Genomic DNA, 26471 nt, shown 5'->3' with positions numbered 1-26471 from the left:
GTTCTTTCAGGTAAGCATAATAACATTGTTTGCACCACCTGTACGAATTCAGACACATTGTAGGACGATGTGCTTAGATCGACTTTTAAATCAAGGCAGAACGTGTCAAAAATAAGAGAACTGACGTAAAACAGTGACATGAGAAGAGTCCTCTGTTTTTTATCTTTTGTGTCCTCCTCTTTGTCTGAGGGTTTGACCATGCAAAGCTAGAAGCAGTGGGACAAGTTTAAACCACAAATGACAGCAAATACTATGCACATGAAGTAAACATGTATTTACATTTTATGACATATTTTGCTCACGAATCAATGGCACTTTGGTGTGACTCATTGACACTTGGGCCCATGGGAGATTGAGGCATACAGCTAGCACAGGTTTTATGAGAGGGTTGTCGGCACAGGTAAAATATGGCAGGTACATTTAAAACAGTAGCAAAAGTTATGTGACCCCACCTCTATACACAATGTTTTTTAAGACATGTCTTTTACCACTTTGATAATGACACACGCTTAATATCATTTCCCAAATTAAAGAAGTGTTGTGTTATGGCAAAGCAATTAAATGGGGAGGAGTTGTGACTAACTGAACAAAACAAGTATGGACACATTCAAGCTTGCATTACCCTATAATAATCTTTTGGAAACCATCTTTGATCCTACATGTGATTTCAAATTGTCATCAGAAAATGTGATAAAAATCCTTTATGAACATTTGCTCTTCTCTCTACACGGGAAGCAGGACCCCACAATGAGTCTGTGTCAACAGATATGTCCTCCTATCATGAGTAATAAAATAACACAAGCATACACACACACCATCTCAAACTACATCCACCCACAGCTTAGAGAGATTCATCGATAGATGAAAGTTAGCCTTCTTGTCCACACCCTGCTCGACTCTAATAACTGTGTTTGATGAAACGTGCAACCGCTGAGTCAGAAACTAACCTAATCATCAAAGCAGGACAAACTCATAAAAAATGTGCTTTAACTGCTCTTCCTTCAACTGCTCTTCCTTTAAGTGAGTTATGAAATGTGCTCAAAAGAAGAAAAATGGCGTTATCTTGATAGCACAGAGGGGGTTTCTTGTTTTTTGCAGTGTTTGTACCTGGAGTGCAAGTCTTAAGTTCTGCTAAAATGAGGCTTTGACAGAATGCGATAAATGAGATACATCCTCAGAGGGCTCCAGCAGCTGGTGAACGGCATCTGTATGCATCAGTGGCCCTGAGGTGAGACACACTGCAGCATGCACTGCAGAGGCTTATGGGGGAGCAGGGAGGGTTCATCCAGCAAAAGAACAATTGTGATGTAACACATTGTAAGAGCTGTGGCAGGTAGTATTGTAACAGTTGTTATATTAATGTCAGATTAAAACTCTTCCCTCTTCGAAAGGCACAAATTAAAACATTTAGACCCATCGCGGTTTGTTAATGTATTCTCTTTGAAATTAAACATCAGTAAGACTGAAGGTGCATTCAGCCAAGAAATAACACCTTCTCCTCATTTATACTTGCCATGTCTAATATAATTATACCATTAAAGACAATTTTCCCTCCTATTGTTCTGAGCACAGCCTTTCAACTCTGATCAGCCTCTCAACAGAGGTAGGACATACCCCTAAAAAGCTTGGAAAATGTTGGGACTTTATAGGCAATATTACTAAAAATCAACCTGAGAATTGGGACTCATCACAACCATGGGTCAGCAATGCACCTTGTATCCTAACATACTGACCATACCATTATAATAAATGTTCATTTAATTTTCACCAGAGCTTCATGACGATATTGTGTCTAAATAATTCACTGTCTTCCCATATGTCTGGCAGCTAAAGTGAGCAGAGCCATCCATCCATTCTTCCAAATATGAAACCAGCTACATGAGGGCACCTAGGTCAAGAGTTTCTCTCTATTCAGCTCTGGCAAAGGCATCCAGACAAGTAAACGTAGACACATACAAACACAGAATTTGAATGAAGTCTAGCAAGCAGAGTTCACCTACAGGAAAGCCTGCAAGGTGAAAACAGGGCTCTAATGTTTGGATAAGGCCTCAGTTATCCCTGCTATGTGCTGACTGTGAGCCAGATGTTACTCACACCAGAAGGGGCTGTAGAGCCTTTGGCCAAGAGGAAAGACTCTGGTTGTTTCTCCCCAAGCTATTTTAATGATCTGTAGACCTTGCAACAGTCAGAAAGATTACTAACTCCATGTGAGAGGTTACTACCTGCAGACTGGGCTCATGGACTGCACTGGTCTGTACACTAATGCCAAACTGATTCATTTTAACTTCTGTCTTTGTTTCTCATCTGTTCTTGATTTACTGATTGCCACACGCCTGCCTTCCATCTGTCATTGGCTCCCTCAGTATTTATTCCCCTTCATTTTGGTTCCTCATGGCAAGATCCTTATCAGTGTTACCATCCCTCTTCCTGGTCCTTTCGCTGCTTAATGTTTTCAGAGCATTTTGGGATTTTTGTTTAGGACTTTCCCAAGCTTCAGGTTTGTTTAGGATTGTCTATTTTTGGACTCCCTCCTTTTGCAGCATCTTTGGTTTTGTGTTTTTAGGTTTGTTGTATGCGTCTCCCATTTTTTAAATATTTCCTTGCAATGAAATATTTTTTGACGTTGCTTTTTCTTTGCAATGATAATCCATTTATAAGTATGTTGGAGATTATTATGTAGGTACAGCTACAGTCAATGCATGTGTAGGCAGATACAGAATAATACATACAAAATACAAGTGCACATATATTTGAGTGATAAAGTTTTATGTCAGTGTGGTGAAGACAAATGTTAATTACAATATGCTCTCAACCAATACCAGAACGGATTCACAATTTGAGCACAACCATAGGCTATAGGTGAAAAAGCATTCAGCTTTAGCTCCTAAATCACAAAATCCACGCTCAGACTGCTCTGATACTGAATTTCAGAATTAAATTTCAGGTAAAAATTTGTAAATGATCGTATCAGCTAAAGCCTGAATGAGAGAGAGAGATACCCTGATTGTAAAACAAGAGCCAATAATCAGAGAAATAAGAAATGACTTTTGACTGATCCACAGTTGTTGAAGCACAAATAAACATGCTGATATGACAGTACAACCTGGTGGGAGATATTTGGTTTATAAGTAACCAAAGACCACTTTTCATCTGGTCAACTGAGGTAGAGATGTGGCCCAAGAGATTGTTGCTCTTCAAATGTAGGCTCTGAAAGGCCATGCCAGACCTTGAAAAAAAGCCAGTGGAAAAACTATAACAATTGTCAGGCTTTTTGCTACTTTTACACCAAAACCACAGCTTGACAACGAGGCCTATTGCACATTGTGTGGGCAGTCCCTGGATTCAGACATTTTGTACACCAGTGATAAGAAAGCAGTAGCAACCAGGGAGGGATGACTGTTACACTAACCTTCTTGAAGAGGCGGATAACATCCTCACTGATCTGGGCCAAACGCACAATAACATTGTTGGTGTAGATGTCACCGAGGGTGGCATGGTCTCGACTCTCACGTCTCGTCTGGTTCAGCAACAGATACCAGCAGTTTACAGAAGACAACAAGTGCTGGTCTTTCCTGGAATAATAAGAAAAACACAGGACTGTTATGACATCTCCTAGAATTAAAACTGGCACAGGTAATAAAGATTCCACATGATACCCATTTTGAACAAGTTAATGTAAGTGTTCCATGTGCTTTTCGAGTTGCCGCTCAAAATACACCACGATACATTCTCTGTACATCCCGTTTTTTTCAGCCCCTTTCCCTAACCAGCTGTTTCAGTGTCTTCACATTAATTGACTCGCTGATGCTCATGCCCTTCTCAGCAGGGCCGCTATGCCTTTCCTGCTGTCACCATGGATACCCTGGCCAATATGAAGAAAGATAAAGAAGAGGCAGGCTGCATATATATCAGGCATGGCTGAGGGCAGTGACTGTACATCTATGACATCTCAACTTTATTGAAGTCCTGTATCTGAAAACTGGTTGTCTGCACTTCTCTATTAAATAAACATTTTATTCTTTCTATGAATTTTTATAGCGTCTAGACAGGCTTTGTAATATAAAAAAGATTTAAAGTCTCACCTTCTACAATATGGGCCCTTTAATTTTTTTTGCTTTGTAGTATAATCCCTGTATAAACAGGACTACATGTCTTTACAAATGAAAATAGACATTATCTGTGCAAATGTGCAAAAAAAGAGAAAAAGACTAATTTAATTTAAATAATGTAAGCTTCCGCAGATTTCCACAAAAATAATAAGATTTAGCCTATGATGAGACAAACTACATTTACATTTTTCACACTGGACGAAAAAACTTATTCTGACAAACTACCCCCTTCCCCAAGATCGCATGGGATTGAACTTAAACAGCGGTGCATGCTTTCATCAACATGGTAACATGCTCAGAGTGACAATATAAGAAGTACCCTTTCTATCATGTTTGTCATCTTAGTTTAAGACGCTTATCTGCAAACATCTTCTAATTAGTAGTGAACATGAAGTCCAGCTATGGGCTGATGAGAATGTGAGCCAAATGCAGCACAGTAGTGTTTACAGGGATTAATATCATTTTTCAGCTAAAGATGACACCATAAGGTCTTTGATAGCTGCACAAGTTACTATAAAGTGCACAGAACAGACAAATAATGCTATGGCTACGACGAAATACATTTATAATGCTGGTGACCATAATGATTCAAAAAGTCCTGAGCTATGATTGCCGCATAATCAGTTTAGATTCTTTCTGCCTTGGGTGCTTTCAAATGGTAGGACCAAGACACATAGACACTGAACCGCACACATACACACCCATGTCTGCATCCTATCTAAGTGTTAATCAATCAACCAACCTGGAGGGGGCAAAGAGGGGGACGAGGGAGATATGAAAGCAAGGAAGGAAGAGAACCAGAGCAGGGCCGGAGATTGAGTTTCACAGTGAAGAAGAAGAAGGGATAAGCAGCATCAACATCAAAGACATCCCCTTCAGAGAGCTTCCATAATGTTAATCACATCTAATGAAGCTGATATGCAGCCACTCCAGAGTGCTTTCACCATTATTTCTTATTTAATGCTGCCCCTAAACGCTCTTATATCAACCTGAGAGGATACAAACACCAGCACACCATCCTAAGATCAATGTGAGGCAGAAAATAGGATAAAAATAAACTACATTTGTTAATTTACTGCTTTGACGTATGGTGACGCTGAGATACAATTTGCCATAGCGGTGAGTCATTTGAAATAGTGGGGATAAGCCAACAATCAATCAAAAGCCCCACAAAAAATGTCCTCATCAACAATATAAAGTCTTACGAACTCAAACTGCAAGGCAGGTCTTGCGTTGTAGGCCTAACTTAAGACTTTGTTGCATAGCCATTATTACATAGCAGTGTCATGTGATAAAAGGAACAGTGGCGGGTTAACGCAAAACAAATTTCTTGCCGATAATGCACAACTGATGTACGAGAAGGATTGTAGACACAATCCCGCACTCGTCTAAGATGGCCTGTTTCTACAGTCTAACCATCCATAGCTTTGCACCAACTCTGCTTGATTAACCCATCTGTCTGTAAGAAATACAACTCTTTAGTGCATAATTACTGTTCATGGTTGAGGGTTTTACAGAACAAGCACCTCTACTCTCATCTAATCCCAATGAGTGGTCAGAAATCCCTCATCTCATCCCTAAGCACAACCACAACCAGTCTTCTTTTTTATCCTCCACAGCTTTCCAATCAGGCACTGTGCACTTCCCACAAACATAAATCCTTGGCCCTCTGCAGAAGATTTAAAGTGTTTGCGGACCTGTGGTCCCAACTTTTAACACTCAAGCCACTTTTTCTGCAGATTAATGAGGGTTTAACCTGAGTAGAATTCAAGATTCAAGTCATTTGAGATTTTTAAATGTGCTTTATATGCCCTCGAATATTTAATCTGCAAACCCAGAAATCATTAAATGTTCTTTATAATGCCAAATATGCCAATACAATAACAATTCCACCATAATAATCATTTAGCAATTTTTTTATTTGGTTGCCATTAATTTAGTGTGTTAGCTCACAGACGTTTGCTAATCAACCTTGGGTGGATACTGTAAATGTTCATAGGTTTGTATGTATACAGTCCTTAACCAAAGAACTAGACTAAATACGCTTTAGCCTGACTTTTAAAGTCTTTTTACCATTTAGATATTACAGCAATGTTTTAACTGCTGGTATCTTAACAACAAATGACCTCAGAGGCATCACTCACTCTAACAGCAAGTGATGACCAATTAGAGAGGAGACTCAAATCAAGGAATGGGAGGGTTTGAAAATTGAGTGGTACAGATTCTTCAGGATTTTCAGGACAAAATCCTTGAAGAGAAGAAAGAGAAAGAGACAAAGGACAAAAGATCTCTTGTTCCTTCGCTGCTGCCCTCATTTCACAGGAATTAGGAGCAGAAGGTCGTTAATTAGGCTTGAGCACTGTACCAGCAGCATCCGAGAGCCGAGTCTGTTAACACTGTACTAAATGTATCTCCTAAGCTTGTTTTACAGCACTGAGACACCACCTTTTCTCTATCTGGAGGACTATTTATCTCAAAAGGCAGACACACTGCGAGATTAATTTCACCATTTCTGCTTTGTTTCCAGTTCTCCTTGCCATCAATTGAGAACGTGCAGATCAATCGATCTCCAGGGCGTCAGAAAGAGTTTGATGGAACTATGCCTTCAGTTTTTATACACAGGATATCATTAACACATAAAAAAGGAAAACTATGAAGAGCAGGGGGAGAAGAGAGCACAGCTTTCTGGCATCCATCTCATCCAGCAAAGCAATGACTGGCTGTTTACATTTTTTTATTTTTGTTTTACAATTTTGCCTCTCCCATAATAACCCTGTGAGGATACAGTCATACGGTATAATCTGTGAGTACTTAGAGGACCATGACGAAGATGCGACACAGAGACACTGGATGTGAATAGGGAAACAAAGAAGGAGTGCATGGTTGGAGAATACTACAATAATCCCTTGATTCAAGGATAAACAGATAGCAAGCCAGTTCCATAATGCACATACCCTGAACAAGTCGGCATTGTATGGAACAGTGTGGGTGCTTTAGTTATGGTTGCACTGAATGCCACCATCTAATCACCCAGAGCTGCTGATGCGTCTGAGCCAGGATTTCCAGAAGGAAGTCTGTATTTATCAAGCCAGGACTCGGCTCTGTGAGGGCCTTTAATCCCCTTCACACCGCCTGCCTGCCACTTATCAATGAAACAGCCAAGGAAAAAGGAGGACGAGACAAACAGTTTCAAAAGACGTGCGGCATGTGGGTTCTCGCCGCTAGCTTTGCCATTTAAATTCGCTTTGCCCCCATTTTTATGTAGGGCTTCAATATGCTGCATTGCTGATTTGCACATCGTTTAGCTCTCCTCCCCTTTTGTGAAGAGACAGAATGCCAACATTCGATAATGCACAGCTGCACAGACAAACAGACCAAAGAAAGGCAGAGTATGGTGCAGCATCAGTGAAGTGGAGAAATGGCTTAAAAAGATCTAAAAAAAAAAAACAACAACAAAAAAAACTAAACTGTGAAACAGCTTTTCTATTCATAGTTGTGACCTGACTTGTACCAGCTGGGCATGTCAACCTGCAAAGAGCAGAGTACTGACTGCTCTGTTCAAACAAACCAAGCCTAGTGAGATAGAGTTCAACCTTTTACTCTTTGCCCCTCAAACCACCAGAGAGGAGCCATACTTCAACAACCTAGTTACAATGAATTCAACTAAAGCCATACACGTAGCTTACTTGCCTACGTTTAAAGCACCATTAAATCATTGTGTACTATCATACTGCGGCACACATTATTTCAAGTGAAGTGCATTGCAAATCTTTAGCGGCTCTTTAAAGCAAAATATCCTGTAAAAACAGGCTGCATCCCAAAATGCAATGCTGGAATATGCCTGACTTTTCTTATTTGTGTCCTGCTGATCTTGAGGTGCACAGTGGCATCACTTCAATGAGCAGAGATGACTAAAAGAATAAAGAATAAAGAATAAAAAAGAGCTGACACCAGCAAGAAGCCACAACATTAAAATCACTGACAAGTAAAGCGAGTAGCACTGCTTATCTTTTCATAGCATAATGTTCTACTGGGAAAAAACAGTGCCACCTTCCTAAGGTTTTTTACAGATACCCTAAGTAATAAAAACTATTGACCTACTCAATATTTGGTCAGAATGTTACAGATAAACAGTGAATCTCCCTCTGCTCCACAAAAATTTGACAGCACTTGTCTGACCTGTCAGACATGTTATTATCCTTCATGCTGATATTATACAACTTGCCTTTGAAATGGTGAGAAGTCTAGATGAAAGACGGACAACACCAGTCCACTCTAAATTCATGTAGCGTATGATGCAAACCTAACATGATGCACCATGAAATGCCAGTTACATATTTAAAATTAAGTCTGGTGAAGTCAGAACAGAACCTTGAGACATAGAGAAGTCAATGCAACTGCCGTATAGAGCAGCTAAGTTACCCTTTAGTATTCCTTTTCACTGTTGCAAATGAGGTAAATAGGAAGTGCAAAAACGATCCTTGGATCGCTGCGGCGCGGCAGTAGCTGCGGCTGTAGCTGCAGTAGCTGTATATCACAGACGCCTTCAGCTTGCTAATGAATCAGCAGTGCAAAGGTTCAGCCAGCATGCTGTCAGCTGGGATCCAGGACATACGGAAGTCCATTCTGGTCCGAATATGCTGTTGTGTTTTGATGATGAATAAATGAATATGAAAAAAAAAAACAACAGTACGATAATACAGATGTTACAGAGCACATTGTCCTCAACAAAAATTATAAAGCTGCAAGGACTTCAATGAAACTTTGTGTACATGGAAGGCTGTAGAGAAAAGGATCGTTCAGATTTTTTACTCATGCATGGTACATCAAAGATTAAGTTCAATTCAAAAGAAATTAATTCATTACACTAAAAGTAGAACTCGGTCAGTATTAAAAGCTGTACTTGCTTTTCTCATCCCCGCGTTGTCCATGTTGCATACTGCATGGTTGGGCTTTATGCCAAAAAAGTGTTTTTACTGGACAAGCAAGTGTTTTTCTTGCTCAGACCCATTCAGTGTTTTGGTGGCTCGCCATTATCTTAACTACACCCAAGCGGTAGGAAAGGCACAGCAAAGGCTGCGTCGGAGCTGATTATCAGGATTTGTGGTTGCCTGCCTGTAGTCCAGGAGTTCATGAATCTTTTATGTATCATCAAAAGCTCATAAAGTCAATCTGAAAACGTATTGGATAGTTTGAAATGAACTTGTTGGATATACTTCATATCTACAGAAGGAAAATTACAGCTCATTTCACTGTAACATGTAGAAAGGTGTGTCATATGAATGTCAGGCAACAGAGATTCTGAGTCTAGCTGAAATTTACATCATCTTCTGTATAGTGTCATGGGCAGTTGGATCCTCCCACACTTCCTGTATGTAAAGAGCAAAAAAGGTACAGTACAAAGTGCTTAGCGTAATAAGTTCAGGCAGCCATAATGTCACCTTTTTTGTAATTCCCCTCACTGCAATGATCTTGGCAGTGGAAAGTATTGTTAGAACATGTGTCTCAGGATAATTTTCTTATGAGCGTCCCTTGCTTAGTCAATAAGATCAACTGAACATTTCGAAGGTTAACCCGCAGAACTGCAGCACAGTTCTGTCTACTATCAGCCAAGCCTTGAGTCTTCAAACACAGCTGGATTAAATTAAATCTATGTGCTCTTCTATGTGCATTTTGTCTTTAAAAGAACAGGATGAGGCACAATAACAAAAATATATCACACAAAATCACATTGTATTACATTAAGTTAACTATGGATTCAAACTTATCTAAAAGCTACTAAGGACAGCTATGCTATACTCTAATGCATTAGAAGTTAATACAATGAAAAACAACAAAAATTGTTCTGTATTTGCAATAAATACTGTTTATAACTACAGAAACTGTTTATAACACAAGTCAACTTATTATACTTTAGACATAAAAATAACTGCTTTATATTTTGCTATAATTTTCTGTTTTTGCAATTTTAGAAATCTTATTGTAGTAATTATATTATGTGTTTACTGCTCGAATGGTTAATTTGCAAACACATATGTATCTGTTTTTCCTAAATCATATTATTCTTTAAATACCACACTCTAAACTTTGCTTTGATGATAAATGGAAACTGTTTGGCTTGTCCTATTTTGTAGCTGGAGGAATATTTATCATACAGGTGTTGGAAGAAAAGCTGCTTGTTTTTGCATATTTGCAACAGTTAGAAAAATTATTTCAAATCTCAAACCTGGGCAGTAAATCTGTATTTTCTTCTTATTTTACTCTTATAATGTTTAGTATAATTGATTTAGAAAAATAAGTAATTGCTTTCCAACAGATCAGTAAGCATTTGAAAAAGAAGGTGGCTTTTTCATTTTACAATTTTCAACTCATAATCATGATTAAAAAGAAAGGAAAATAAAAATGGAATGCAATTTTCCTGTATCAAACACGACTGTCAGCGCAGATTCATGCTTGAGATATGCTGCCAGATCACAGTTGGATTGGTGCTCCCATTACCAGTCTGAACTAAGCTTGCCTGTTCGCCTTAGGTACTTTATTTTGAGAGCAGCAGAGCTCAATTTCATGCCCTGCATGAGTCATGTACCAATGTGTTACTGGTGATTTCTGAGCAGAAGATGCCACATTTCTTCAGTGGCATACATTTCAGAATTTTCAGTGATGCAAATCTAAATGGGTCAAGGCTATGGGTGATCTCATTTCAATCTGATCATGTTGAATGGCCTTCCTAAGCCACAGGTTACTTCACTCTTTTGAACAGTTTGCCATCTATCCCTTGGTGATTGGCAACTGAAACTACTTATTCATCATTTAGAAAAAACAGTAGATGTAAAATCTTAAAAGTCCCACTCGGACAGTTATCATACCTTTGAAACCTACCTTCAAATTGTACAGGCTTTTTTCTTGCCAGAAAAAAAAAAACCCATTCTCATTTTCCTTACAATTTTTCCTCATTCAGTAAATGGGGATCTGTGAATGTGCTAATGTAGTCCCACCCCCCCATCTCCACCCGCCAGCACAGACCTTCCTTTTCTCGGCTAAGCAATGACCAATTCTAATATTGGTGTAATTCGGCTACACATATCGACTGCGTTATCACTGTATGTTCAATAAAGCTCAGGAGAAAAAAGAAAAAGAAAGAAATTCAGACATACATCTTTGAACCAGAGAGCTATTCTCAAACAGAAGGAATCATAGGATTGTATGTATGTGAAAGTATAATAACCGTGCCTTTCAGTGGTGCTCTGCTGATTCAAAGCAGAAATCCCCTGCCATAGCACTGATGGCTGATTTTGTTCTTCATTAGTTTTTTGGTGCATAAAAATACATCTTGTGGCCATATTAAAAAGGTTAAGAACATCCTGTGATGTAAATTAGTTTCTAGTTTTTATATTGTATAATATGTTAAATGCACTGGGGTCTTTTTTATTTATGCAAAATAAATAAAGTATTTCGAAGGTTCCGATCCTAAAACCTTATATCATAAGACTAATACTGAATTCAATGTATCATGTTCACCCCTACTCAAGTCTCAAATATGTCTGTAATTAGAATTACTTCCTCGATTACTTCCTTGATAGTAAGAATCAGAAAAGATGGGTCTTACAGTCAGGTTATAAACACATAAGTGTTGACTGAAAGGGAACATTAAGTCAGTGTGCAAAGCTTGCATGAGAGTTTGGTTTCTTACTGAAAGGAAAAGGGTCATTAGACTCTAAAAATAGATTTAGAGTGAGCACTGACAAGAAGCTGTTTAAGTAAACAACATTAGGGAAAGCAAACGTGACAATGCTGCTGCAGTCTATCAAATGCACAAACACATGTACACGGGACAGTGTCAGCATGCAAGCTCGATCAACAGGGAGGGAAACTTACTTAAACTGTTGGTGTTCTCTGGAGCTGCGGATCTTTGAGGAGAACCTCTCAGCCAGTTTCTCCAAGCTGCGGGAGTATTCCAGTTCAATCTCGGCTTTGCGGCGGAAGAATTCCTGCAGGTCCTGCAGCAGCTGGATGCGAGACTCAGACTGCTGCTCCAAACATTTGAACTGCTCCACCAGCTGGTTACGGATCTCTGTCCATCAAAACACCAAACAAAAATGCCATGAGCAAACCTTTTCTACGCAAAATACTTACTTTAAAGCAATTCCTACACAGTTTCACAGGCTGTACAGCGTTAATGATTGGATATGTTCATTTAGGCAAAGGTTTATGAAGACAGAAACATTTGTACAGAAAAAAGTAGCTGGTAAGTATTGGTATCTGCTTTACTTCAAATAAATAATCTAAATATCAACACAGTAACATCATTGTGGTGAAATTATGGCACTTCTGCTTTTTCTAGAGTTGTACAAGTAAACCTACTCGTATACAAGTAAGTTTACAAAGACTAAATCCCTTAACATGTTATCTTTTTAATTCCCAACACAATTTTAGTCTACATTAGAAATATAAATGTGACAGACAGATTTCCTCGTGCAACATCAGAACAGAAGTTACTTAAAAACAAAAAGAGAGTTACTGATGGTAAAGATATACACTGAGGCTCCATGCCAAGCCGGTAAGATGACCTGTCCGTGGGAACTCTCATAAATGTCTACTCTGTTGATTTACAGTGAGATCAAACTGGTTTAATGGGAAGGTAATGCACTCCCCCACTTGAACAAAGCAGTAGAGTAAAATTTCTCCTTAAGAGGAACCTGACACTACCAGCCAGACTACAGATCGTTCATGGCTGTGAGAGCCCCAAGCGAAACTTGATTCTTCTTTGCAGTGCTGTCATCAGCACCACTGATGCCTCAACTCTGAACAGAGAAAGGCCTATGCTGCCGAGCAAAAACAGAACATTACGGAAGGAGCTATTATGAACAGGATGAGTAGAGTCACTTCACAAGAGGCAGAAAACATCCAGAATTAATCTGGATTCTCTATCAAAAGCTAAACTGAGATCAGATTGCAGACATCCCTCAGTGCAGCTCGTGAATCAACTGCTGAAGCAGAATCAAATATCAAGAATAAAAGACTATTCTTCCAATGCACCTGGGTGATGCCAAGACAAATAAGAGTGTTTGGTGTTCATTTTTGACAAGAAATCCAAACAGGAACATGCATGCACTTTGCATGTTATAATGTTTGCCGTGCACAGAATTGACTTGGAAATGATGCTCTCTACACAAAATATAATATAATATAACTATAACTGTATTTTTCTATCGATTTCAGACTTCAAAAGGTCTGCATGGAAGCAGACTGAAACATAAACATGAACTTCCGAACAAAAGTCACAGCATGTTGCAACATCCCTCTGTTATAATATGAGTCACTGCAAGTAATAACCTCCAAAAACAAGAACAGGATGAATTTTGGCAGTGACACGCTGCAGGCAGATGAACTGCTAACTGAATGGTAAAACCACACAGACTGTATTTTCAAGCCTTCAAGGGTGTAATTTGGTCAGCCAAGCCCTCATCATGGATATATGCTGGCTCTGACTGCTGGGGAAGCAGTACTGTTGTGCAGGGGAGCCTTTGTGATGCCGTGCCACCGGGTCTCAGCCCTAAACGGCATGCTTCACTCTGTGGTTAACCATTGTCCCAGCCCTCCTCTTTATCCAGGGGCCTCCCATTCTCTCTACCAGCGTTAAGCTCGGTTTTAAGTAGAAGCTCTGAAGCAGACACCCCTTTACTGCTTCAGTCCTGTCAGGAATGTCTTGTGCTGCCAGACAGTTAGGTCCCCTATTTGCAAAGTGGTTTTTTGGGGGGGTTCCCCCCCCCCCCCCTTTCTTAGGGAATGTTAAAGGAGGCGAGCCAAGAAAAATGCCTGAGGAAAATGTGACACCGATGTGCATGAGTGACAGGGCAGACTTTTGAAAACATTCTTTTACAAAAAGGGAACTCTGAACCACCAGCTGCAGTCACACTTTTGACGAATGCGATTGGAAAAATAGGTCACACACACACACCAGAAGTGTGCCCTTCCCTCTGAAAAACCGTGAGCAATTGGAGAATTATTCTCCAAATATTCCCAGCTCTGTTAGAAGCTTCATTCGCTGTGGTTTATTCAAAGAGAGGGACCCCTCAATGGTTCTTTTTAATCTCTGAGGAGGAGTAAATGTTGTGAATATACGCCAGCAGGAAAACTGATTATGACTGTTTATCTTTCTGAACACTGCCAAAACACATTCTGTGCATCATTATTGCCCACTTACATAAAGACATTTCTGATTTCCATAATTGTCTCTGCATGATTTGATACCAAGTGAAGAAAAAATAGGATCATAATCTTAATTGCAGAAAGGACACTCGTAAAACACGGCTTTCGACAAATCTACTGTGCCTACAGCTGTGATTTTTGTTTAACACTCTTTTTCTAAAACTTTATCTGTATGAGATGGGTCTCTTAAATAAAAATGACACATGCCATGTTCTTGAAATGAATAAACGCTGATGATTTGTGGCATGAAAAGGGACTTCTGCCGGCCAGTTAAGCATCTCACTGTTAGGATTACCCGCTATTCAAATCATTCAAACTGTTAAAGGACATGCTAAGCTGTTCGTGTCACGTGAAGGGAAGATTAGCATTTCAAACAGTGTTTGTGATAACTGTGGTTGGCAAGTCACAGGCAGAGTAAAGACATAGCCAAGACGTCAGATGGAATTATCAGACATCTAACAAATAACACATTTTTCCTGATTCAAATTTAAACCTTTACATGCTTATGCTTTGTTGGTCTTGAGTGTGTTTTCTACATGTGGAGATACAGCCACATGTGAGTGATAAATGGAACAGCAGAAATGTGGTCAGACTCTAGTATCATAGAGATAGTGGCTACGGTTCTTTGTTTAAGGTACAAATATTTCCTTTTAAGTGTTATTTAGCCACCCATTTTCTATACCGGCTGAACAGTCTAATTGGATGGCCGGAATACTTGGCAGCATGATCTGAAAATCAATTTTTTCTTGTGTAGACAAACCTAATTTGGAGCTTTTCACAATAGTCTGGTGCTATACTATCGAAAAAATAATGATGACAATAAGAAACATTCCTCATTGTGCATGTACCTTTTTTCTTGTCGTTTCCCAATAATCCATAAACCTTTTGGACATTTCGGACACAAAGGTTCTTATAAACAAAATAAGAACAACAATAAAACCCACATAAAAAAGAAGAGCACAATTTCACACACCATAAAATCTACAGTGATATAGTTGATACAGGCACTCCAGGGCATCCAGAAGGAAGACAAATACCTTGTTTTACTTAATGTTAGATCAGTTAAGGCCAATATAACGTCATTTTTACAATCAAACAATCGTCTCATAAGTTTGTACGTAACGCTCCTCAAATACATTCTCTGATCTGTTAGATCGTTCAAACATTAAAATGAAGCCCTCTACATTTCCTTTTAAACCTCCAAATATTTTTTTTCAAAAGTTAACAAAAGAAAAACTCCAATAAGCTACATTACTCCAATAATGTTTCCAATGAGTGTCTTTCTTGTTACACCAAAGAAACAATACAGGGATCTGTTCTTTTGTGGGTAATATTGTGCAAGAGATAAAGTTATTGCATTAGGTATTTTGGAACAGATGTATCCGTGTATATGTGTAAACATTCACTGGTAATTTTATTAAGCGCGCCAACAAAATCAAATTCAATAAATCTGCTCAGACATACAAAATACTCCTCGTTTGCTTTTGTTTCAACTTTTTGTTTGTTTGTTTTTTTTAAATCACATTATGAATAATTTGATCATTTTACTTTAGGTTTGTGATTGAGGTCATAGTGTGTGAAAGTGCCAAACCGGACTGCATTATATTTAAAAGGTGATATCAATATTTTGTGCAATCTATTAACCTACACAAGGGAGAAGGTAAAATAAATTAATTAAAAGAATAATTTAGGATAGAGGTGGCGCATTGCACGGAAATAAAGCTCACTGGTCTTCCTAATAAAGTGTAAGTGTATATTCATGCATGATGTATGAACAGTGTGACCAAAAAGCACTTAAGATTTAGATGTCCAATTACCTTCACCACACAACAGTCATTTGCTAATGTTCTGTACTAGCAGCTTTATTGAGACATATTTATGGAAGACACTTCATATTCGTCACCCGAGTCTTTTCATCATCATTATAAGAGCCCTGCTCCTTCAAAATGTACACCTGCTCCAGAATGGGATTTTTCCTGCACCATTTAAGGGCAGGAATTGAAAGCACCCTGGACACTTGTATCCTCATAGGACAGGAAGAGGAAAACCTCTAAGTACAATAGTAGGATGTTAGAGATCTCTGAACTTTGACCCTCGCAGACAGAATCCTGCTCTGCCAGCTGTGGTGCAACACACTTTCATGATATTTCCAGTAAATTCTGTGGGAAGAGGTTTAGGCTGATCTAACTTCCTGTGAAGTATAGGCAAAAAGTTATGTTCACATAGCATGAAATGTGGGCTTTATTGCTGCTACAATTCTCAGCGCCAGCCCGTCAAGCTTATTTGCACATGTGTGCACTGGCTTGCACTGTGGTTCTATTAATTGAACGTGTCTCCAAAATGTTTGTTTTTAGGCTTTCAAAGGTGCTTTGGACATTTTATTCCCTAACAGAATAGCAGAGTCCTCTGGTTGAGAGAATCTGCATTAGAGACTTCCTCTGACTGATCCGCCTGACTTCCTGTTGGCTTCCCACCAGGAGAATGGCAAGAAAATTATTTACAGATGCAGAGCCTCAATACTTCAAGTTTTACTGGACCTGCTTTGACAGCAGTGGCAGTTAAGGTTCTGAGTTACTGAAGGTCAGGGACTCGAGTCTCAGCACCACTGAGCTGCCATTTATGGGCCCTTGATCCTGGCCCTTAACCCTGCTGGGGTACCATAGACTGGCTTTCCTCTGTGTGATCAGTCAAGTAAAAGATGGTTCAAATTATGATTTCAGGGACTTTGTGATACTATGAAAATGTTAGTTTCCAGCTTCCATTAGTATTCAATGCCTGGGTGTGATTATAGGTCAGTTTGGGCCACTACGGGTGTCATGACCTGTTATGCTGACAACAGCCATTTCACAAACATCCAAGTTCTAGGTCTGTTAAACATTATGTGTATTGTTAAGTATTTTCAAGAAATCGCAATCATGTTCAAAGGGCCACTGCGAAGGAGATGAAGGGTCAAAGAAAATAGGTCAGAATCATCTTGAAGGGACCACATTATGGTAAACTACAATCTGAGAAAAGCAACAAGTAACCACAGTTTACGCTCAAAAGTGCAATAAGAGGAAGTTATCGTTTTAATGCAACAGGGCAAAAAAAACACGTTCACACTCACTGTAAACAAGTCACAATTGTCATCCTTTATGGTGACCTTTACCATCTTTGTTTTTTGTCGCTTGAGGTGGCATGCAAGGGATGGGTCTGCATGAGAACCAGTGGGCACCATGCACATCTATTTTGTAGCACCCACAGCACTCACCCATCACTCAAAGAGGCCCCAAGTTCAGTAATACATAACTTTAAGTCCCTGCAGTTGTCATGAGCAATAAGAGAGTACAACAGTTTCTGTCCCGGGTTGTTAATAAGTTTATTTTGTGTTAAGTGTTAACCTTGGTCCGAGCCTTTTACCTTTATTTTATCTCACCCAGGGTTGAGTCATTTAGTGTCTGATTTAAAGATATAGCTTATTCCCAAGCTACAGCTGCCCTTTTTGAATAGAGAAAGAGGTTCTTCTATTCCTTTTTTGCCTCCCTGAGGTAAAATACAGTTAAGTCCAAAACAATCCCAACAAATTTCAACACAACAACAACAAAAAAAAAAGGGTGAAACTGACCCATGTTAAATTGGACTTCTGACATTTCTTCAGCTCACGAGCTATAACCCTAAACTGATAAACAAGGGCACATTTGTGAGTTGAAACTCAGCTGTGAAGACTTAACTTATCATCTTGTGAAAAAAGATGCACTTCTTTCCCAAAGTCAGGACACCAGGGGTGATGCGCTGGTGCAGCATTTTGCTGCAAGTCTGCTGTGTGGGAGGGTCATGTGACACCTTGTCGCAATGAGGTAGAGATAGAATTGGAGTGCGGTGAATGAGAGGGATTTTCTGCAGAGCATCTTGAGGGCAGCAGGGGAAGCCGGGCTGCACAGGGCAGCAGGCTGACTGAGGAGAATCAGAAGACATGGATCATTTGATCCATGATCAAGAGTAAAAAGAAATAAAAAAAAGATGATCTTTATTAAAGTGGAGCTTGATGGGGAACATGTTCTACTAAGTGTCTCAATGACTCAAGAGACACTAGATACTGGTACTAGGGCTGATGCAAAAACTACAAGTCTCCTAAATCTAACTGGGATAAATTTTAAATCATAACATGCCTTGTAAAGCAATAAATACTTCCAGAAAAGTCATCTTCTTTCAGGTTCATATCACCAGGCAGTAAGACGCACACATACACCAGACAAAAGACACTCTGAGCCAAATGTCTCTAACCTAATCCCCAACTTCAGCTCTGCAGTATCTCTGCTCTACTCTGCAGAGTCAAATTAATGTGAAAAAAGATGCCCAGGCGAATGCAACCCTTATCCAGACCTCAGTTCATTCTCTCCATCCCTCATATTCCGTCTCACAATACAAGTCCCTGTTGCTGAACTAATCCTGCACTTCTCTGTTCTCTTTTAATCCTCTAATGATTAACACAATTTTGGATTCACGAGGGCATGCTCCCGGTGTCACTGCAGGTTCTCCTCTGTCTCCGTCTCATCTGGTTCCTCTTTTGCCTAGGCTGCTGTAGCACATGTTCCAGGAGATAAGACAACATTAGCTGAGACCAATCAATGACTGGAAAGAGATGAACTGATAGAGCATCTTACAGCAAGATGTCAGCTGTCAGTCCTGTGCCACTCCTCCTAATTATCAGCTGGTTTATTGGATTTTCCACTGGATGTTCTGTCTACTAAACTAAAAATCAATCGAGACTGAAAGAAAAATCTTCAGATCAGCTTCTCTTGTGCTTCATTTTTCACTACCTTCAAGTTTTTTTTAGAATCCAAATCCAAATGCTATATAGGCCACTGTTATTGCCTGAAACAATACCAACAGATAATAAACTTGATAATAACAAGGTGACAGCTCATTTACTGCTCCAAAACTGCATTAACTCCTCTACACACAAATTATTTGAAAGAGGTTCTGCCTCACAGTAACATATTGATGATAGTAAAAAAAAATACGACCAGGTTACCCAGGCGTACGCTTCAGTAACACACCCTGTTGTCTGTCATTTGCTGCATCCAAGATCAAGCTTTGCAGGACCAGGCTGAGAGGCGTCGCCATGGCAACATGGGCGTGAACCAGTCCCAGGGGAAAAGCTTATTGGAAGAAGGAGTGAAATCTGATGGATGTGGATAGGTGACACATAGAGTGAGGAGGCATGTGCTGGTTGTACACACTGACAGATGGAGCGAATCTAAAAATTAAGCCGATTTAGGTTAATCACAGAGCAGCAGCATCTGATCAAAGCAGTTAAATTAATTTACCCATTGTGCTCCGAGCACCGATGGTATCAAATTCAAATAAAATACTACTTTTGCATATAATAATTAGATCAATTAATCGTGCTACAAGATTAAATTCTTCCAACAATGCTTCTTTCTAACTAGAATGTGTGGGGGTTCACTGACCAGAAAAGAGACCCGCTGCCTTTATATTTGGCCCTTTCTGATGACTCACATGCAAATGAGTCCCCTATTCTAAAACACATTGTAGAGACACAACAAAGTGTGGAAAAAAACAAACACTTTTTTTTTTTTATAACAGTTTTACTTTGGTGAGGATTTGTTGCTTTTCTTAGTCTAAAGTGACAAGTCCGTTTGGGTTTGGAGCTGCTGGTTAAACAAATTTGAAATGCAGTTAGTTGAGAAATAAATGTCAGACCAATCAATAAAAAAGTTAAAGCCCAACAGCAAACGATTCTTTAGTGCCTGAACAGCAAAAGGCCACAGTTTTGTGGCAAGTTAAATTGTGCCACTTATGGTTCTATTTCTGTGATCCATGGTGGACAGGAGCTCAAAATAGGTACCCTGTTTAATTATCTAAAGTCTTCTGTGGGACACGTGCTTCACTAACACATGAACTTGACTAATTGCTTCTTTTTTCAAACTCTTCATCTGAAGTTATTACTGCACAACTGCCCCGTTTCCTCTTTTTCCAAGGCTACCGTCTCTCAGAAAGAAGTATTTCTTGAAATCAGAATTTTTGGTGCTTGTACTAGTTTTCTTGGTCAAAGGTGCAGGGATGAAAATAAAATGAGAACAAAGTGCAGTGTATATAGCAGTGTATATAATTGCTATTGCAGATCAACGTCTCTTTGAAATAAGACTGATGTGCAACAGCTTGTAGTTTGTGTAATTCTCCTAGTAAACAGCAGTCATGGTGTTGAAGCCTACACTTCGACAGAAAATGCTGCCGATTAAAATTCTTTCGACATAAACAAATGAGACAAATGAGAAATGACCACATCCACTGACTGGCACTAAATAACCATAGAAATTAAACTATGTTCATGCTTAAATGGGCCTTTGTTTACTTGATTAATGCCAACACATGAACTGAAGAACTATTCAGAGGCTGTGTTGAATGATAATCTACGCCTGGCAGATCTGCAGCCTCATGAAAGGCTGATTATATCTCAAATACTTGTGAATCGGACAGAACAATGTCTCTCTTAATCAAGTGGCAGCTGCATTCATCGCAGAGTTTGGAGAGATCAGAAAGGAATCAAGAAAGTTGAACAAAACTCTCAAGCTAAACTCTATGGTGACAGAGTGCAGGGTGATACTTCAGCATGACAGAAATGTATTGTGTAATGCGCAACTTTTCCACTGCTTTACACTTGCTTGTTTTTCTTACTATTTCAACGTAATTAAAGAGTAGCCATCGAGATATGAGTATTCCCATTTCCATGAGAAATACACATTCTGTCAAGCAGCCTCCTTCAATGGTTTCAATGGTCTAAAAGAAATGAGTTGAGGGAATACGTCAACATTTCAGGAAACTGCAACATTAAAAATATACTTCAAGTGCTGAGCTACCATGAGCAGCTGGCTAATTCAAGACGTTTTAAGTCATAAACACTGGAGCACATGCAGAGAATTTGGTCCAGAATTTATTTGCCCACTCACACATGCACGAGGCTCTGTGTGAGCTGCTATTGAAATTACTCTGGAGTGGCAGCTACACTATGTAGAACACACCGGAGACATGATTCAGTGTTTTGTGACCACATCTGGGATGGTGTTTGAGGCTTCCTACATGTCTCACATGATTATTTTTGTGCATCTCTAAACTACATGCACCCATATCTGTGATGTCCACAAATAAGTTGCAAGCATTATACTATATAGGCAAGCAGAAAAAGAAAAGTGTGAAGCAGCAATTATCATTAGCACGCACATTTGTGTTAGACTTTCCTGCTTCATTCATACATGGGCTCCTTCTGACAGTTTCTGGACTTACGAAAAAGGAGCAGGCTGCGTTACCTCAACAAAAAGTTTGAACAGTTCCAAGGAGACATTTGCATTCTAATATGCATTCCATCCAGAAACTGTCAGAAAAATTTCAGGCTGCAGCACATGTGTTAAACGGCTTAAGACATCTCACAAATAGTCTTGAATATAATATGCTAATTAGTGAGAGGTGTTGGTGGGCATAGTTCATTACCTTTGCACAAAGACAAGCCAGTTGTTTCCAGGCTTAATGCTGACCTAAACTAGCATCGAAAATGGCAAGTACGTGCATTTACTAAAATGTTTAACTTCTCCTTGAAAAATTCAATAAATGAAGATGGAATGAATCGTACAACAGAGAAAGCTGAGCTTTGACTTGTTTGATTAGTTGCTGCCACTCCACAAACGAATCAAACCTGAATGAGGTCCAAAATGTATTGGACCAAACAATAAACAAACTGTCCCACTCAAGATTATTGCCTTAACAGCAAATGGATGATTTCCCTTTGGCAATGTTCACTCAGTGTGCAGCAGGTTTGCCAAATAAGCGGGCAGCTGGAGGATCCTCAGCGAGGGACTCGGTGTGACCATCTCTCCTTCAGCTCTCTACATGTGAGGTTCAGCACAGCCACAAGACCCGTCGGGTCTGAATAGCCAGCAAACCAAATCCCACCCTCATGTCAACAAAGCCACATTTCTAGCATCAACTGAGGAGAATTAACAGTAACACAATGTACAAATGTCACCTTAGGGAACTTCACAAGTTTGAGGCATTTTAAGAGCAAAATCAGCAATCATTACTTTTTTATGACAAACAACATAAGACTGGAGCTCTTTCTGAGCACAGAAGTTGTCTGTGGCACATGGAAGCAGCAAAGAGACAAACGCTTTGTCTAAAAAGAAATTCTCGTCAGCCCCCAGGCAAACCGACAACACTTTTAAGAGTCATTAATACCCATGACATATAGATGTTTTATTTGTACACAAGTATGAGATGTGATAAAAAATTTTTGAGGTTTGCAGAACTTTGAATTAGTACCTCATGAACTCCTGTGACATACATTTTTCATTTCTTTACAAAGTTCTGCTTGCAAATTTCACCTTATTTACATTCGGCCAGCTAGAGAAAGTAACCAGCAGAGACAAGTGGCAAACTACAAACACAAAGCTGAAGACAGAGGTGTTAAAACGACTTCCTCCTTCAGCATCACCTCAAGGGTCTGTGTGGTTAGTGTTGTGTGTATGTGTGTGATTATCAGCGTGTACATCTGGAGGACACTGACAATTTTCCATGTGCTGTTTCCTGCATTAATTTACCCAATCAGAGCAGCAGATTAGAAAAAAACAAGTACACTCACATGAAACCACTTCAATTATATCCTACCAACACTGTACTTCTCATCAACACTTAAATACAAATAAATATGTGAGGGTGCATTGACTCGGTGCTTAGGGTGATACTGCACTTCTGAGCAGTATCATCAAAAATGACTACGGTGTTTTATGTAAATGCAAGTCACAACAACAACAAAAAAGGACTAAAATAAAACATAAGTACCGTTATGTGTCTTTGGACATAAGCTTTCAAACTAAACCAAGAGGTTAAAAACATTGATCATGCTGACTTTTGTCTGAAAAATACTTCAAACAACCATAACTATAGGGCATGTAAGCCCAGAAAAGACAGTGAGGCAGGGCTGTACACCACTTCATGCAGTGACTGGAATCTGTGAATTATTGCAGAGTTCAGGGAACACAGCCAACGGAACTTGCAGTCACTTAAGTCAAGTAAAGTACAGCAAAAATATGTGAACAAAAGACCAGTTCAGTACAAAAAAAAAATGATGTGTGCTGATGGCAATGTTCAGGTGTTTGATTGTTCAAGTGTCAGTTTGGAAGCTTTGTGATATATCACCACCACCTCTCTTAAGAGCCGTCACCCGCTCTTGTGATTGTTAGGCTTTTAAAGCTCACATGCGTATATAATAATGAGGAAGTATAGGCCTATCCCCAAAGCTTCTATTGTAAATGTCAAGCAGCTGCTGATGGTTGAGCCCACTTCACAAGCTGCCTGTAAAACTGGCAGACAGGAGGAGGCAGAGCTGCAGTCCAGCAACCACACGGTGGTTCGCTGCAAAAACGGAGTGGAGTGGAGTCTCTCTCTGTTCAGCGCCTCTCTCTATTGACATGCTAATGCCAGATCGGCCAGCTGAAGAGCCTGAATAAAGTGAACACCATCTCTCAGGGTCCTTCAGAGACCCTCTTTTTGGCAGTCAGCCACCGGGGTCATCGGGAATTCATCAATAGAAGGGGTGAGCGTTTTAGAAAGGTAGCTTTTGTCAGTGTAAAAGCGGGATTATGACTGATGCTGTCTGCTGCCTCATCTGCAGTCACTGCATTCTAATAAAAACCCTTTACTGAGCCATGACAAATGCAGTAAGACGGTTTCTCTTTTGTTGTATTGCTGAAACCAGCTATTTTTTTGTCACTCATTTATTTACTCCATACATAAGAAAGCAACTCTGTCATCGTGCTATGACCCAATCAAAGACACACTGATGGCATGGCCCCTTCTGCCATGTAGATGACACATTAACTATAAAGCAATAACTCAGAATAAGACAGGCGTAATTTCCAATCTGAATATCATTATCGTTTGCTTACTGCCTGCTCCAGTTCATAACATAGCCATTGTTGTGAGGTGGAGGCTGTCAAGAGGAGAGCCCTCTGTGTCCGTAGGCTATGAAACACACCAGCTGTGAATGAGAAAACAAGCAGCATTCTCCGTGAATTAACGTCTCTCCTTCTAACACAGCTGAAGGGTGCTGTCTCATGCAAAGAGCAGCAGGCCCGGATCTGTGACACAAGAACAGTTCAACCATTTTATAGTTGGATCTTAATAAAAAAAAAAAAAAAGTGTGTCTGGTGACAAAATCACCTGAAGTAAGATAGAAAGGAGAAGAAGATGGACATTGACATGTTTAGATGCATTTTTCTCAATGACTCGTAAGAGCCGGGAGACAAAAGCAAGACAAGAGGCAGAGAACCCTGGCACCTAACTAACATAAATCAGCTGCACACTTTCCACACAAAGGAGAATCTTCCTGTAGATCAGTCCTACAACTCCACACACCAGAGCATCAGGAGGTTCAGGAGTCACATGATGATCTGCTTAAGACCCTGAGGTGTAACATTAAACGTTAAACCACAGAGAGTGAGAGTGCCAATAATGGCTCCAAGGCCTGACACTGGACCCCAGCCCCACTTTGGGAAATGTCTGCACAAAGCAAGCTGATCCTGTTTTATTCCACCTGATCCCAGGGATCAAGGTATTCTGAGATCCACACTGAAAGAACTGCATGTATCACAGAAAATATAAAATTAGAGCCTTTGGGTCTGTGGAATAATAGTGAACCCACTTTGTCATTCATAATCCTGTAAGACAGAGAATATGAAAATCAAATGTGTAATTGATATACACCCTATGCATTAAAGGTATTCCTAAATCTTTGTCCATCGTCTCCAACCATAACAAGACAAACCCACAACATTAAACATTGCATGCAGACCAACATCTTGCTATGATTTCCTCACAGGGATCATTTCACCTAGCAACAAAGGTACAGAGCCACGATCCTACACACATTCAGACATATTAACATCCAACACTCAGAAATCCCACCGACTGAAAGAGAAAACGGCCAAATGAAATCGGCTCTTCACACCCTGATGCTCTACTCGTTGCATTGGCTGTCACGGATTACTTGTCACCTGACCGACGAAGTCTGACAGTGCTTTTTAAGACGTACTATTGAGAGCTGAATGCACTTTAGCTCATCATAAAAATGTATGACGGACTCTGGCTCTTTTTGAGGCAGAGGCTCGGTCTGCACAGACAATGCATACAAACATCAGATTCACACCGCACCTTTCACTTGGGTCTCATACTCTGCTATGATCTCCTTATCCTTCTTGAATTTCGTAGATGACATGGCTTATCAGGCTTTTTAGGGTGAGACCCTGTTAGTCGAGGACTCTCTTTGCTGTCGATCTCTGATTTGCAGCGTTGCAGCGCGATCCTCCGTTTTTTTCTTCTTTTTCTTCTCTCTTCTAGTGGCCTCTTGACGGCAGCGGAGGTTTAATGCTATTGTATTCCTGCAGCCCGGGGAGGCAGTCGAAGTCAGTGCAGATAAAACGCTTGAGCATCGGTCCAAAGCTGCATTTCCCCCCCCTTGCGCTGCTTTCTCTTGCAGGAGTCCTCCTTCACTCAAAGGCTTCGGTAGGAAAAACCAAAAGACAACAAACGAGCTCAAAACTACAACAACAACATGATGAAGAGGGCAGAGCGACGCTCGGAGGTCTCGACCAGTCAAGCCCCTCTGTGTCAAAAACCCACAGACATGCGTACGAGCAGCGAGGCAGCCACACACAATTCACGCCGACAAACTGCGCTGCGGGGAGACAGGAATTTAAAAGATCGTCACGTGAGCCTCCCAGCACTGTCAACCATCCCTCCTTCCCCTCCTCCCTGCTCTCTCTCATGCGCGCGCGCGCCCACGCAGTCCCTGTTTCCAACACTTCAGGGCACAGTGCACTGACTTATCATTAATTTCATGGAGACTTACTCTGATCATGAGCACCACTTGCCGAGCCGTTACCCTAGTCTTACCCTAAACCTCACATGACAGCAATGTTTTATATCCCTACAGCATACATGCACATGTGATTTGTACGATTTCATCACATTTTCATTACTAATCTTGCTTACTAATACACTGACATGAGCATTATGAAATGCCTCCTTCCAGTGCCATGCTCCTGTTCCAATTACAGTCACATGAATGATTGCAAAGCTTATTGATCTAACAGTCTAAGC

The 26471-nt window shown here is 40.0% G+C and overlaps 1 protein-coding gene across 2 annotated transcripts in view; it reads right to left on the bottom strand.

Annotated features, from left to right (window-relative positions):
- The window catches only part of srgap3 (SLIT-ROBO Rho GTPase activating protein 3), a 54637-nt gene extending 28571 nt beyond the window's left edge, over positions 1–26066 (bottom strand). For both annotated transcript variants that reach the window (XM_072382217.1, XM_072382218.1), the window contains exons 1-3: positions 25524–26066; positions 11985–12180; positions 3410–3572 (exon numbers count right to left, since the gene is read on the bottom strand). In XM_072382217.1, coding sequence (XP_072238318.1) covers positions 3410–3572; positions 11985–12180; positions 25524–25587 — 423 coding nt within the window. In that variant the 5' untranslated portion in view covers positions 25588–26066. The remainder of the gene's footprint in view (positions 1–3409; positions 3573–11984; positions 12181–25523) is intronic.
- Positions 26067–26471: the final 405 nt, after the last annotated feature.

Source organism: Leuresthes tenuis, unplaced genomic scaffold (genome assembly GCF_036924035.1).
Source record: "Leuresthes tenuis unplaced genomic scaffold, fLeuTen1.0.hap1 SCAF_3, whole genome shotgun sequence".
Lineage (NCBI taxonomy): Eukaryota > Metazoa > Chordata > Actinopteri > Atheriniformes > Atherinopsidae > Leuresthes > Leuresthes tenuis.
The sequence above is the reverse complement of the archived record's forward strand: the minus strand, read 5'-3'. Positions and strand labels throughout refer to the sequence as shown.